Here is a 14611-nt window from a genome sequence, read left to right as displayed (position 1 = left end):
CGGAGAGCTGTGGATCGTACAGACAAATTTCCCTTTTAAATGTAGATGCTAAATTACTGGCAAAGATCTTGGCCACCAGAATAGAGATCCTGATGTCTAATATTAGACGGCTTCTCAATGTTATAATGATGCCAGCCGAGGGGCGTGAGACTGAGGTGGTAGTAGCCATGGACGTGGAGAAGGCTTTCGACCGGGTGGAGTGGAAATACCTATGGGATATTTTAGGCAGGTTTGGGTTCGGGCAGGGATTTGTGGACTGGGTCCGGCTGTTATATCAGGCCCCGGTGGCAAATGTGAGAACCAACCGAACCCGGTCAGAATATTTTAATCTCGGGAGAGGGACAAGGCAGGGTTGCCAGCTCTCCCCATTACTGTTTGCCCTGGCCAGAGAGCCTTTAGCAATGGCCCTTAGGGCATCGAGTGCGTGGCAGGGGATAGGGAGGTGGGTGGGTGGGTGGAGCACAGGGTTTCTTTTTATGTGGATGAAAGTGGTGGCCGGGAGTTTCAGATATTTAGGAATTCAAGTGGCTAAAGAGTGGGGGCAGCTCCACAAGTTAAATCTGGGCAAGGCGGTCGACCAAATCAAAACGGGCTTCCATAGATGGGACATGCTCCCGCTGACGCTAGCGGGAAGGGTCCAGACGGTGAAGATGACAGTCCTCCCAAGCCTGCTTTTCTTTTTTCAATGCCTTCCGATTTTTGTCCCAAAGGCTTATTTTAGAAAAATAAATGTGGCGATTACCGGTTTTGTGTGGGCGGGGAAAACCCAAGAGTAAAGAGGGCACTCCTGGAGCGGGGTTGCGTGGAGGGGGACCTGGCCCTCCTGAGCGGAGCGGAAGTGGGATGAGGAGCTTGGAAGAGAGCTGGAAATGGAAAAGTGGGAAAAAACCTTGAAAATAATTAATTCATCTTCATCCTGGGCCAGACTTAGCCTGATCCAGTTCAAAGTGGTCCACAGGGCCCATATGACGGTAGCCCGGATGAGCAGGTTCTTTGAAGAGGTGGAGGATAGATATGGGTGGTGTGGGAGTAGTCCGGCTAACCATGTGCATATGTTCTGGGCATGTCGGAAGTTGAGGGGATTCTGGCAGGGATTTGCAGACGTTATGTCAGAAGTCCTGGAAGGGAGGGTAACCCCGAGTCTAGAACTGGCAATATTTGGGGTATCGGATGATCCGGGGGCCAAGCGGGGAGGGAGGCCGATGTCCTGGCCTTCTCCTCCCTGGTGGCCCGGAGATGGATTTTGCTTGGATGGAGGGACTCAGAGCCCCCGAAGTTGGGTGTGTGGGTCAGCGATATGGCAGGGTTTCTCAGCCTGAAAAAAAATCAAGTTCGCCTTGAGAGGATCAACTCGGGTTCACCCAGAGATGACACCCGTTCATCGATTTCTTCAAAGAAAATTGAACGTCAGCAGTAAGGGGTGGGGGGGAAGAAAATAGAAGGCATGGCAGTGTTAGATAAGGACAGGGAACTTAGTATGCGGGTAGTTAGGAAATAGGGAGCGGACATTGTGTTTTTAGTTTTTTTTTTACATGTTTCGGACCACGCGGTTGTTTAAGAAATGTTAATGTGTGAAAATTACAAATGCTTCAATAAAATATTTTCTTTAAAAAAAGCATTTGATAGGGTGGAATGGGAATATTTATTTGAGATTCTCGGGAGATTTGGATTCGGCCATAAATTTGCCTGTTGGACCCGCTTGTTATATAATGCCCCTAGAGCCAGCATTCAATAAACACGCTACACTCTTATTGCTTCCTGTTAAATAGGGGCACTAGACAGGGCTGCCCTCTTCCTCCACTTTTGTTTGTCTTGGCAATAGAGCCGTTCTCTATAGCGTTGAGGGCCTCTAGTCCATGGAGGGGATATTAGTCATGATGGGGTGGAGCATTGGGTATCTCTTTATGCAGATGATCTACTTTAATTTATTACGGACACAAATTCCTCCATTGACGGCATAATGAAGACACTGAATACCTTTGGCTCCTTCTCTGGCTAGAAATTAAATTTAGGCAAGAGTGAATGTTTTCCAGTTAACCCCTCCTCAAGACGAGCCCAATTAGGCGTGATACCTTTCCGCCTCTCTAATACAAGTTTTCACTACTTGAGAGGTCAGGGTAGCCCACAACTGGGCCTCCCTTCATAAGTTGAATTACTCAAGCCTGTTCAAAAATGTTAAAATGGACTTACAGATGTGGAACAACCTTCCTCTATATAAGAATCCCGGAATCCGCAGCATTTTACTGCAAAGGGACAGACTTGGCCCTTTATTGTTTTATTACTAGGCTGCTAACATCCAAAAACTGTTGCTGTGGATCAGTGACCCTGATTCTATTTGGGGCCAAGTGGAAGCTCGCACTTGCACTACACCCACTTTCCTTGCCATAGTTACTGCACCATTGTCCTTTTCTCCGGCCGCTTTACATCCCTGGATAGAAGAAATTGTGAAATAAGGTTTATGTAAATATATCAATAACTTAAAATGTTGCATCTACTTGCATTTCTTGCCAGCTTTTTTTAATATTAGAAATTCATGTGGGCATGTTTGTAATGAGAACTACCTATGTAAACATGTCACTCACCTTACAGTGGAGGTACTACTGCAGCACCACCAATGGCAGGGAGGGTGCATTGCAATGTGACAAGTTTACATAAGGACTTTCCATTGTGAAAATGAGCGTAGGAATTTGATCATGCAATATAAAAATTAGGACAGAATATATTATTTTAAAATAATGATGGAATTTTATCTGAGACGCAGACCCAATGAACCCCATCCTCTAATCGTATTTTACTGGAAGACATCCTATGCGCAACATCATGTAAGGCACTTATTTTACTGCCAAAATATCCCACTTTATTTTAATACCAAATTTCCCAACTTCCACGTACATGGAAAGAATTTATTAACATTATACTTGGTTGAATAAAACTGAAAATGTACAAATAGATTTAAACTTTGCACTCAGTTTTACAAAGTAACAGATAATTTCATATTTTAAATGCCAACAAATAAGAAAAATAACAGTTATAAATATTTTTGCATTTGTGTTCTTTATATGTGGAGATAAAATTTTTTACTGACTAGAGGATCACCCACTGTGCTAGTTACGGCAGTTCAGATCAACACAGGATATACAGCAGAGAAACGGGTCCTTTGGCCCAGTCCATGCTGCCATTTATGCTCCAATCTCGCCTCCTCCCAATTTTCCTCATCTAAACCTACCATCATAAACCTCTACACTTGTCTAGTTTCCCCTTAAATGCATTGATTGCATTCCCTTTGACCACTTCCTATGCTAGTAAGTTCCATGCTCCAAGTAAATAAGTTTCTTCTAAGTTCCCTCTTTGTGACTATCGTATATTGATGGCCTCTTCTCCACAAGTGAAAACATTCTCACTTATCCAATCTTTTCAAAACTTTTCATAATTTTTCCCACAATTTGTAAGACCCATGTTAAACCTTACTAGGTCACATCTCTGCCTTTTTTCAAGAGAAAAGAGATCCAACCGTTTCCTGATATGTACCCATACATTTCTGGTATCATCTTTGCAAACCTCCACTGCACCCTCTCCAATAGCTCTATATCCATTTTATTATGGCGAGCAGAACTGCATGCAGGACTCTTAATTGTGGCCTAATTAACGTATGATAAGGATTAGCATCACTCATCTAATTTTCAGCTCCATCCCTCTAGAAATAGCCTAATGCTTGTTTTTGTATGGCATTGCTCACCTGCGGTGCCACTTTTAGTCCCTGATGTTTTTATACTGTGAGATTTCCTCGTTCCTCTATCTCTACCCCACCTAGACTTGCATCTTCCAAAATATAAATAACCCCCCCTTATTAATCTGGTTAAACTCTTGTTTGCCAATTTTTTGCTGATTCTGCAAGTTTATTAATGCCATCCTGTATCATTATTTAATATTTCTGGTATCTCTCTATCATTACCTGTGGTATTATCTTGTCTCTGCCTTAATGGTCCCATTTCAATCCCAGCCTTCCTTTTAAAAAAAATATATATATTTATTAAGATTTTTAACACAATTTTTCACCCTTACAAACAACCCCCCCCGGCCCGTAACAAATAGAAAGAAAACGCACATAGCAAGACATAAACATGGTAAAACGATATGTTACAGAACTTTGTACATTGGGTTCCTCCCGTACATGTCAGTTTTCCAGATCCTTCATGTATTTTCTTGCTCAAATACCCCCAGACAGACCCCCCCCTCCCTCTTCTCCCCCCCCCCCCCCCGCCATGCAAGACCCCCCCCCCCCCCCCCCCCCCCCCCGGGTTGCTGCTGCTGCTGACCGACCTTCATCTAACGCGCCGCCAGATAGTCTAGGAACGGTTGCCACTGCCTGTAGAACCCCTGCGCAGACCCTCTCAAGGCAAACTTTATCCTCTCTAACTTGATAAACCCTGCCATATCATTTGTCCAGGCCTCCACGCTGAGGGGCTTCGCCTCCTTCCACATTAGCAAAATCCTTCGCCGGGCTACTAGGGGCGCAAAGGCCAGAATGCCGGCCTCTTTCGCCTCCTGCACTCCCGGCTCGTCCAATACTCCAAATATTGCTAGCCCCCAGCTTGGCTTGACCCGGGCTTTCACCACCTTAGATATAGTTCCCGCCACTCCCCTCCAGAACCCCTCCAGTGCCGGGCATGACCAAAACATATGGACATGGTTTGCCGGGCTCCCTGAGCACCTCCCACATCTGTCCTCCACCCCAAAGAACCTACTCAGCCTCGCCCCCGTCATGTGCGCACTATGAACCACCTTAAACTGTATCAGGCAAAGCCTGGCACACGAAGAAGAGGAATTAACCCTACTTAGGGCATCAGCCCATAGCCCCTCCTCAATCTCCTCCCCCAGCTCCTCCTCCCATTTACCCTTCAGCTCCTCTACCAACACCTCCCCCTCTTCTTTCATCTCCAGGTATATCGCCGACACCTTGCCCTCTCCAACCCATACGCCCGAGATCACCCTGTCTTGAATTTCCTGTGCCGGGAGCAACGGGAATTCCCTCACCTGCCGCCTCACAAACGCCGTCACCTGCATGTATCTGAAAGCATTTCCCGGGGGTAGCCCAAACTTCTCCTCCAGTGCCCCTACGCTCGCAAATGCCCATCAATGAACAGGTCCCCATTCTTCTAATCCCTGCTCGATGCCAGCTCTGAAACCCCCCGTCCATCCTCCCTGGGACAAACCGATGGTTGTCTCTGATCGGGGACCACACCGAGGCTCCCATTGCACCCCTGTGCCGTCTCCACTGGCCCCATATCTTTAGCGTTGCCGCCACCACCGGACTCGTGGTGTACCTTGTCGGCGAGAGCGGCAGCGGTGCCGTCACCAGCGCCCCCAGGCTCGTTCCTTTGCGGGATGCCATCTCCAACGTCTTCCATGCCGCCCCCTCTCCCTCCATCACCCACTTACGGATCATCGCCACATTTGCTGCCCAGTAGTAGCCACCCAGATTCGGCAGCGCCAACCCTCCTCGGTTCCTACTGCGCTCCAGAAACCCCCTTCTTCCCCTCGGGGTCTTATTCACCCACACAAAACCCATCATACCCCTGCCTACCCTCTTAAAAAAGGCCTTGGTGATTCCAGCCTTCCTTTTTTAATGGTCCCATTTCAATCCCAGCCTTCCTTTTTTAATTGATATGCCAATAAAACATTTTACTATTCTGTGTTCCTTGATAATTTAATTTCATATCTTTTCTTTGCCTTCCTAATTGTTTTTTGACATCTTTGCTAATCTCTTTATTTTCTTATCATGCACTCCTCTTCCGTCTATATTACAGATTATGGCCCAGACACCACGCACACAATTCCTGGGTATGCCATGTCCCATTGGTAGGACAAACCCAAAGAGGTTGTGGCATGCAGTTGGTAGGGAGTTGCCCCGGGAGTCCTGAACATCGACTCTGGACCCCATGAAGTCTCATGGCACCAGGTCAAACATGGACAAGGAAACCTCCTGCTGATTACCACATACTGTACCCCCATCAGATGATGAATCAGTACTCCTTCACATTGAATACTACTTGGAGGAAGCACTGAGGGCGACAAGAGCTGTGGGTGGGGTACTTTAATGTCCGTCATCAAGCGTGGCATGGTAGTACCACCATAGACTGTGCTGGCTGGGTCCTAAAGGACATACCTGCTACTCTGGGACGGCAGCAGGTGATGAGGGAACCAACAAGAGGGAAAACAAACTGGACTTCATCGTCCCCAATCTGCTTGATGCATCTGTCCATGACGATATCGGTAGGCGTGACCACCACACAGCCCTTGTGGAGACAACGTCCTGTCTTCGCATTTAGGATAGTGTCCATCGTGTTATGTGACACTACCGCTGTGCTAAATGGGGTAGATTTCAAATAGATATAGCAACTCAGGAGTGAGCATCCCTGAGGCATTGTGAACCATCAGTAGCAGCAGAACTCGGGTAGTGAGGACTGGTCAGGGGGATTATGTTTTTGCTTTCAGTTGTATTTTTGGGCAGGGACACTGGGTGGGGGCTACCTCACCAGTAATAAGGAGTAAACTAGTGAATGGGAGTGGGGGGCGGGGCTGCGACTCATTGAAGTCAAAGGTGTGGAGATGATGAGAGACCCCCCGACAAGGCTGGTCACCTGGAATGTGCAGGGCCTTGGGTGGGGGGGGTGGGGGTTCTGTGAGAAGGGCGATAGTTTTCTCTCATTTGAGAGTTTGGGGGCCGATGTGTTTTTACAGGAGACCCATTTCCACTTACGGTTGCGGTACCAGACCATGCTCCAGAAGGCCTGGGTGAACCAGATTCTTTTACTCAGGCTTTTTTAGCAGGGTCCGGGTGAGTGCTGATTTTAATCAATAAGAGGGTCCGCTTCCAGGCGGGGAAGATCCTGGCTGATGCAGGCACAACACTGGGGTGAAAATTGGTGGACTTAGCAAATGTGTACACCCGGTATTGGGATGATGTAATGTTTAAAAGGTGGCTGTTGGCCGCAATACCGGACCTAGACACTCACCAACTGATTCTTTGGGGGAGGGGTTAGTTTTTTTTAAACGTTTCGAATTCCGGGACAATTTAGTGTGGCCAATCCATCTATCCTGCACATCTTTGGGTTGTGGGGGTGAGACCCATGCAGACACGGGAGAATGTGCAAACTCCATGCAGACAGTGACCCGGGGCCGGGTCGTTGGCATCGTGAGGCAGCAGTGCTAACCACTGCACCACCGTGCCACCTGGCTGTGGTTATCTCTGACCATGCACATGGTAGATCTAGTATTGGGCACGGGCTGGACACACTGCACGGGATGGAAGCTGGATGCAGGGCTTGTGTCAGATATGGGGATCTGCGGGAGGATTTCGAGAGTCATAGGGGAATATGTGGCGTTCAGTGAGAATGGGATGATTTCGCCTCTATTCTGTGGGAAGCGGTGATTAGAGGGGAGATCGTATTGTATAAGGCACACATGGACGGGGAGGCTAGGAAGGAGCACCAGACGTTAGTTGAGATCTTGGGAATGGACCGTGGGTATGTGAGTGACTCAACTCTGGAACTTTTGGCAAATAGAAAAAAGCTGCAAAAGCAGTTTGACCTGCTGTCTGTGGACAGGTGCGCCAGCTGAGGAGGGTGGTGTATGTGTATGGGGAGAAGGCCAGCAATATTTTGGCTCACCAGCTAAGGCGGCAGGAGGCTGCTCGGGAGATCATTCGGGTTATGGATTTGGAGGTTAGGCTGGTTTCTGCCCTGGACTAGGTGAACGGGGCATTTAGAGCCTTTTATGAGAGACTTTATAGGTTGGAAATGCTAGAGGACGAATTGGGAGTGACAGAGTTTTTAGAGGGTCTGGAGTTTCCCAAGTTGGAGGAGGAATTGAGGGAAGGGCTGGAAGCGCCGCTGGGTTTGGAGGAGGTTCGAACAGCATTGGAACAGATGTAGACGTGGAAGGCACCGGTGCCGGATGAGTTCCTGGTGGAATTCTACAAGACGTTTGCGGATCAACTGGTTCTGTTACTGATGGAGATGTTTATTGACTCTCTGGCACGTGGCTCCCTCCCTGATATGCTTGGGCAGGCATCAATCTCTCTTCTGAAAAAGGATCAGGTTCCACAGAATGTGGGTCGTATCGCTCAATTTCATTGCTTCATGCGACAGGTGAGATTTGTAATGGACCGAAAATTGTCATCCAATGTGAGGCCCTTCCTGAATGTGGTTCTCACCCCAGTGGCTGGGCTGAAACATGAGATAATCGTGGCGTTGGATGCAGAAAATGTGTTCAATCGAGTCAAGTGGCGATACCCGTTTGCCAGTTTTGGGATTGGGCCTGGGTGTGTGTCGTGGGTATGTTTGTTGTACGATGCTCCTTCTACCAGCGTTTATGCCAACTCCGTGAGTTTGGCGTCTTTTCAGTTGCATAGGGAGACGAGGCGGATTTATCCTCTGTCTCCCCTTCTGTTTGTGTTAACGATTGAGCCACTGTCTATTACCCTGAGTGCCTCAAACAGGGGTGATGTGGAACACAGGCTGTCCTCGTATATAGATGATTTTCTGTTATACGCGAAGGCCCTGGGGACAATTATGGGAGACGTAGTGAATATACAGAAGAGCTTTGGCTCCTTCTCTGGATACAAGTTAAATTTAAGGAACAGTGAGTAGTTTCTGGTCAATGCTCCAGGGCGGGGAGCCAGTCCGGGATGGGGCTACCATTCCGCCTGGCTGGGACTAGCTGTCGGTGGCTAGGACTAGCTGTCCGTATCTGGGGATCCAGGTGGCTCGGGACTGGATGTGGTTCCGTAAATTTAATTATACCAGCATAGCGAGTAGGGTCAAGGCTAACCTGTAAAGGTAGACAGCTTCTCATTGTCCTTGGCGGGCCGGGTTCAATCAATCAAGATGACTATTTTGCCAAGATTCCTGTTCCTATTTCAGTGTCTTCTGGTATCTCTACCCAAATCCTTTTTCCAGGGGAGCTTCCTATGGAGGGATAGACAATCAGGGGGTCTTGCGCTGCCAAATCTTTATTACTGGGATACCAATGCGGTGAAGGTGTTGGGGTGGTGTGGAGACCCGGGGTCTACCTGGGTGTGGATGGCATCTGGGTCATGTAGAGGGTCCAGTTTGGGGGCACTGGTGACGGGTCTCTGCCATTTGCTTCAATAAAGTGCTTGTCAAACCTGGTTGTTGTCTCCACTTAAAAAAATGGAGGTAACTCAGTCAGCATTTCAAGCTGGACTCACTGTCAAGGCTGGCATTTGTGTACCCGACCACAATCTGTAACCACATGTCCCTGTATATGCTCCACTCTATCACTGCTACCACTGGTTCAATGAAAAGTGCAGGAGGGCATAACAGGAGCAACAGCAGGCGCAACTAAAAATGAGGTGTCAACCTGGACAGAGCTAAGCAATTTCACAACCATCGGATCAGATCTAAGGTCTGCAGTTTTGAACCAGGGAATGGCTGACCTGATGTGTGCAAGAGGAAAAGCTTCCGACAGCGTTGTCTCTTTTATTCCCACCAATACTCGGGTTCTCTACTACCAAATGACAATCTGTAACATCAGTTAATCTTTGTAGCTTTAAGGTACGGAGCTTCACCTTAACAGCAGAATAATATGTTGTGCATTATATGGCTTTAATGTTCATACCTTATTTTTAAAAATAACTTCTCGTGAGCAATGCCACATGGAATGAAACATATATTTAGACACAAACAAATACTCTATGGGGTCATTTTGGTTTGCCATTTATATAGCAAAATGGATGGACCTGTAGAACGTCATTGCTACATTTTTGGAATCCCATGTAATGAAAACAGAATTGAACTTACATGATTCTGGAAACTTGTGGCTTTGGTGCAGATGTCTGCCCATCCAAAAGGTATTGACAAATACTGGCTATTTGATTTGAGTTTGAATAAGGTAATTGGAGGAAAATCATTTTCAACACCTCATATTCAGGATAATGTGATTGACCTATCAAGGTGACTCCAGGAGTGGTGATATGTCAGGCGGCATCTTTGAAAAGAGAAAATGAGTTATTTCAAAACCAATGGCAGGCCTGGACAGTACGGTGGCGCAGTGGTTAGCAATGCTGCCTCCTGCGCCGAGGACCCGAGTTCGATCCTGGCCCCGTGTGGAGTTTGCACATTCTCCCCGTGTCTGCGTGGGTCTCACCCCCACAACCCAAAGATGTGCAGGATAGGTGGATTGGCCACGCTAAAATTGCCCTTTAATTGGAAAAATTAAAAAAACACAATGGCAGGTCATTTTTTTAAATAAAATTTTAGCGTACCCAATTCATTTTTTCCAATTAATGGGCAATTTAGCATAGCCAATCCACCTACCCTGCACATCTTTTGTGTTGGGGGGCGAAACCCACGCAAACACGGGGAGAATGTGCAAACTCCATACGGACAGTGACCCAGAGCAGGGATCAAATCTGGGACCTCGGCGCCATGAGGCAGCAGTGCTAACCACTGTACCACCGTGCTGTCCCCAATGGCAGGTCATTGACCTGAAACATTAACTCTTGCTTCTGTCTCCACAGGTATTGCCTGACCTGTTGGGTTTTCCAGCGTTTCCTGGGTGTTTTTCTTTCAAATTTCCTGCATCTGCAGTATTTTACTTTTGAATTAAGTTCAACAAATCCAATGCCTCAAACCTCAACAACAGTTAACAGCATGTGTAATTAGTTATAATTAGTTAGCTTCTGCGGAGCAGAGTCCTGCCTTAATTAAAATGTTTGTCAAAATTTATGGACTTATTTAATAATAGGTTGCTTCAAAGCATTTTCTCAAAGCCTGTGGTATTACAGTAATTGGAAAGATGGGTAGGTTGATTTGATTTACATTACAGCACACAGTCTGCTCTAGGACTGCTGTGTCAACTTTTCATATTAAATTAGCCTTCTCTTTAAAATGGGCCATATTGATGGACTCATTTTAAGGCCTTGTACGAGGTTCCATTTATGTTAGTATTTCACTCACACAGCAGTAAATCAGTATTAGAGCTTTAATGATAATTGCTGGAATGTTTTTGCAGTGAACACTGCTCATTTGTTCTCCCTTTTGTCTCCCCCCCCCCCCTTTTGTATCTCTCCAAGGATAAAGTGTTGAGGATGCTTTACGTGTGGGCTCTTTGCAGAGATCAAGATGAACTTAACCCGTATGCTGCCTGGAGGCTCCTGGATATTTCTGCGTCAAGCTCAGAACAGATCCTATAAGGGAAAGGCTTGGGAATCCGGATTCCTGCACTGTTCCATCAGGAAATGTCTCTGCTGAAATGTGTCCACACTCTGTGTGCCACATGAGGTTTCAGCCAGCAGAGCCTTAAGACTCTAGGTGCTTATGTGTCAAAAGTGGACTGAGGAGATTTTGGTGCCCCCACAGGCCATATATGAAAGCACGTGTACCCAAGTCCATGGGTAACAGTGGGAGGAAACATGGCTGCTGTATTGTAAATAATTTGTATTAAATAAAAAGTAGAACTTTTTTTCTAATTGGATGATATTTGGTGAGGTGTGTTCCCTTTTTTGCTAGTTTCCTTTGTTGTTCTACCCTTCCTGCATTTACAGTATATATTTTTAAATTATGAGTACCGAATTCATTTTTCAATTAAGGGGCAATTTAGGATGGCTAATCCTTCTACCATGCACATCTTTTTGGGTTATGGGGGTGAGACCCACAGGGAGAATGTGCAAACTCCAAATGGAGAGTGACCCGGGGTCGGAATCGAACCAGGGTCCTCGGGCCATGAGGCAGCAGTGCTAACCACTGTGCTACCATACCACCCTATATTTACAATATTTAATGTTAAATTCCCAATTAATCTCCAATCCCTGGAGGGTAATAGTGTAAGCATCAGTGTTGTGCAGTGGAAATCAACCAGAAACAAAATGGACAGATTGTCCAACTGCCAATCACCTGAGGAAGGAGCAGCGCTCCGAAAGCTAGTGATTCGAAACAAACCTGTTGGACTTTAACCTGGTGTAAGACTTCTTACTGTGCTCACCCCAGTCCAACGCTGGCATCTCCACATCATGCCAGTCACATGGACAGTGACCCGGTGCCGGGATCGAACCTGGGACCTCGGTGCCGTGAGACAGCAGTGCTAACCACTGCGCCACCGCGCTGCCCATTTAGGGCTCTTATTGACGGCGCCCCTGGTGTTCTCGCCGGCCAGGTACTCCACAAGTCCGGTGGTGGTGGCGTCCCTGAGGGTGTGTGGACAGTGGCGGCAGCGCCTGAGGCTGGAAGGTGCCTCGGTTTGGGCTCCGATTTGCGGCAATCACAGATTTGTTCCGGGGGCTGAGAGAAGGCTCTGGCCAGACACCATTTGGAGTATTGTGAGCAGTTTTGGGCCCCATATCTAAGGAAAGATATGTTGGCCTTGGAAAGTTCACAAGAATGATCCCTGGAATGAAAAGCTTGTATGAAAAACAGTTGAGGACTCTGGGTCTGTACTCGTTGGAGTTTAGAAGGGACCTTATTGAAACCTACAGGATACTGCGAGGCCTGGATAGAGTGGACGTGGAGAGGATGTTTCTGCGAGTAGGAAAAACTAGAACCAGAGGGCACAATCTCAGACTAAAGGGACGATTCTTTAAAACAGAGATGAGGAGGAATTTCTTCAGCCCGAGGGTAGTGAATCTGTGAAACACTGCTACAGAAGGCTGTGGAGGCCAAATCACCGAGTGTCGTTAAGACCGAGATAAGGGGATCAGGGGTTATGGGAAAAAGACAGGAGAATGGGATGAGAAAAATATCAGCCATGATTGAATGGCGGAGCAGGCTCGATGGGCCGAGTGGCATAATTCTGCTCCTCTGTCTTATGGTTGTTGGAGAACTTCACCTTTTGAGATGTTTTGTTGGGTTTGATGTCGGGATGTTTATGGAGCATCGAGGGTGAGTTGCTGTTATGGAGGTATGCGAGTGGGGGAGAGGGGAATAAGAGGCTCAGGTGCCTTGGGTGGGCATTGCCAGGCTAGCTGGGCGGGCTAGTTAATGGGAGAGTAGTGGAAGGCTGCCAGGTGCTTAGTGTAGTAGAGGGGGGTGAGATTTTTTTTTGTTCAAAGAGGGGGGGCTGCTGTCAAAAGTGCGGTTGCTGTGGCGCAGCAAGAAAAGAGTGGTGATGGTGGGCATCTGAGGGTGGGCTGGAGGGTCCCGTGACACTGACCAGGGGTGGCCCAAGAAGGGATATGGTTGATCAGCAGGAGAAGAGGGTGGGGTGCTCCCTGACCAGGCTGGCCACATGGAAAGTGAAAGGGCTGAACGGTCACACGTGTTTGCGCACTTGAGGAGTTTGAAGATGGGTGTGGCCCTTTTGCAAGAAACACACTTGAAGATCGGGGATCAGACCAGGCTAAGGAAAGGGTGGGTAGGGCAAGTCTTCCATTCGGGATTAGACATGAAGATGCGGGTGGTGGAAGTGCTGGTAAATAAACGGGTAGCGTTTGAAGTGGGGAATATAATGGTAGATTTGGGAGAGAGATTTGTGAAAGTGAGTGGGAAGCTAGAGGGGATACTAGTGGTTTTGATTAATGTTTATGCCCCAATAGGGACGATGTGGAGTTTATAAGGCGGGTGCTGGGAAGATCCTGGACTCGCATCGATTGATTATGCGCAGAGGGGGGGGGGGGACTTTAACACGGTCATTCAACCAGGTTTGGACCGGTCAAGCCTGAGGTCAGGGAGGGAGTCAGCGGTGGTGAAGGAGCTGAAGGGTTTGATTGGGGGGGGGGGTGGAGGAGGTTGTATCCCTGGAGATGGTGAGGCCGAGGGCAAAGGAGTTCTCGTACTTCTCCCATGTGCACGGGGTGTACTCTCGGATAGTTTTTTTCATGGTGGACAAGACGCTGCTGGTGGGGGTTGTCGGCGTGGGGGTACTCGGCGATCATAGTTTCAGACCACGCGCCGCACTGGGTGGACTTGCAAGTGGACCACGGGGGTTGGGGGAGGGGGGCAGAGCGCCCATAGTGGAGACTGGAGGTAGGGTTGTTAGCGGATGAAGAGGTGTGCGAGCAGGTAAGGGCTGCCATTTGTGGGTATGTGGAACTGAACGATACGGGTAAGGTCTCAGCCGCCATGCTGTGGGAGGCACTCACAGCAGGGGTTAAGGGGGAGTTCATATCAATCCGGGTGCATAGGGAAAAGGTAGTGTGAGCAGAGACGACAGAAGTTGGTGGACGAGATTCTGCGGGTGGACAGGAGGTAGTTTGAGGCAGGTTTGTTAAGGAGAGGCAGAAGCTCCAGGTGGATTTCGAGTTGGTGTCCATGGGGAAGGCAGTAGGGCAGTTACGGGGGCCAGAGGGGCAGTGTAGGAGTACGGAGAGAAGGCTAGTAGGATGCTGGTCCACCAACTCCGGAAGCAGGAGGCGGCGAGGGAGATTGAAAGGGTGAAGGACGGGAGGGGAAGAGCGGTACTGGACCCGGTGGGATTGAATGGGGTGTTCGAGGAGTTTTACAGGAGGCTTTATAAATTGGAGCCCCCGGTGTGTTTCTGTAGAATTTTATAAGAAGTTTGGTGGGGGGGACCTCAGGCCCCTGCTGGTGAGGGCATATAATGAAGCGATGGAAAAGGAGGAACTCTGCCCTACATTATCGCAGGTGTCTCCCTA

At 48.1% G+C, this 14611-nt stretch overlaps 1 protein-coding gene across 2 annotated transcripts in view; it reads left to right on the top strand.

Moving 5' to 3' along the window:
* Positions 1-11504, top strand: part of timm44 (translocase of inner mitochondrial membrane 44 homolog (yeast)) — a 133823-nt gene extending 122319 nt beyond the window's left edge. For both annotated transcript variants that reach the window (XM_072482643.1, XM_072482644.1), the window contains exon 13: positions 11099-11504. In XM_072482643.1, coding sequence (XP_072338744.1) covers positions 11099-11218 — 120 coding nt within the window. In that variant the 3' untranslated portion in view covers positions 11219-11504. The remainder of the gene's footprint in view (positions 1-11098) is intronic.
* Positions 11505-14611: the final 3107 nt, after the last annotated feature.

Source organism: Scyliorhinus torazame, chromosome 18, assembly GCF_047496885.1.
Source record: "Scyliorhinus torazame isolate Kashiwa2021f chromosome 18, sScyTor2.1, whole genome shotgun sequence".
Lineage (NCBI taxonomy): Eukaryota > Metazoa > Chordata > Chondrichthyes > Carcharhiniformes > Scyliorhinidae > Scyliorhinus > Scyliorhinus torazame.
Note: the sequence above shows the minus strand (reverse complement) of the source record. Positions and strands in the feature narration are given on the sequence as shown.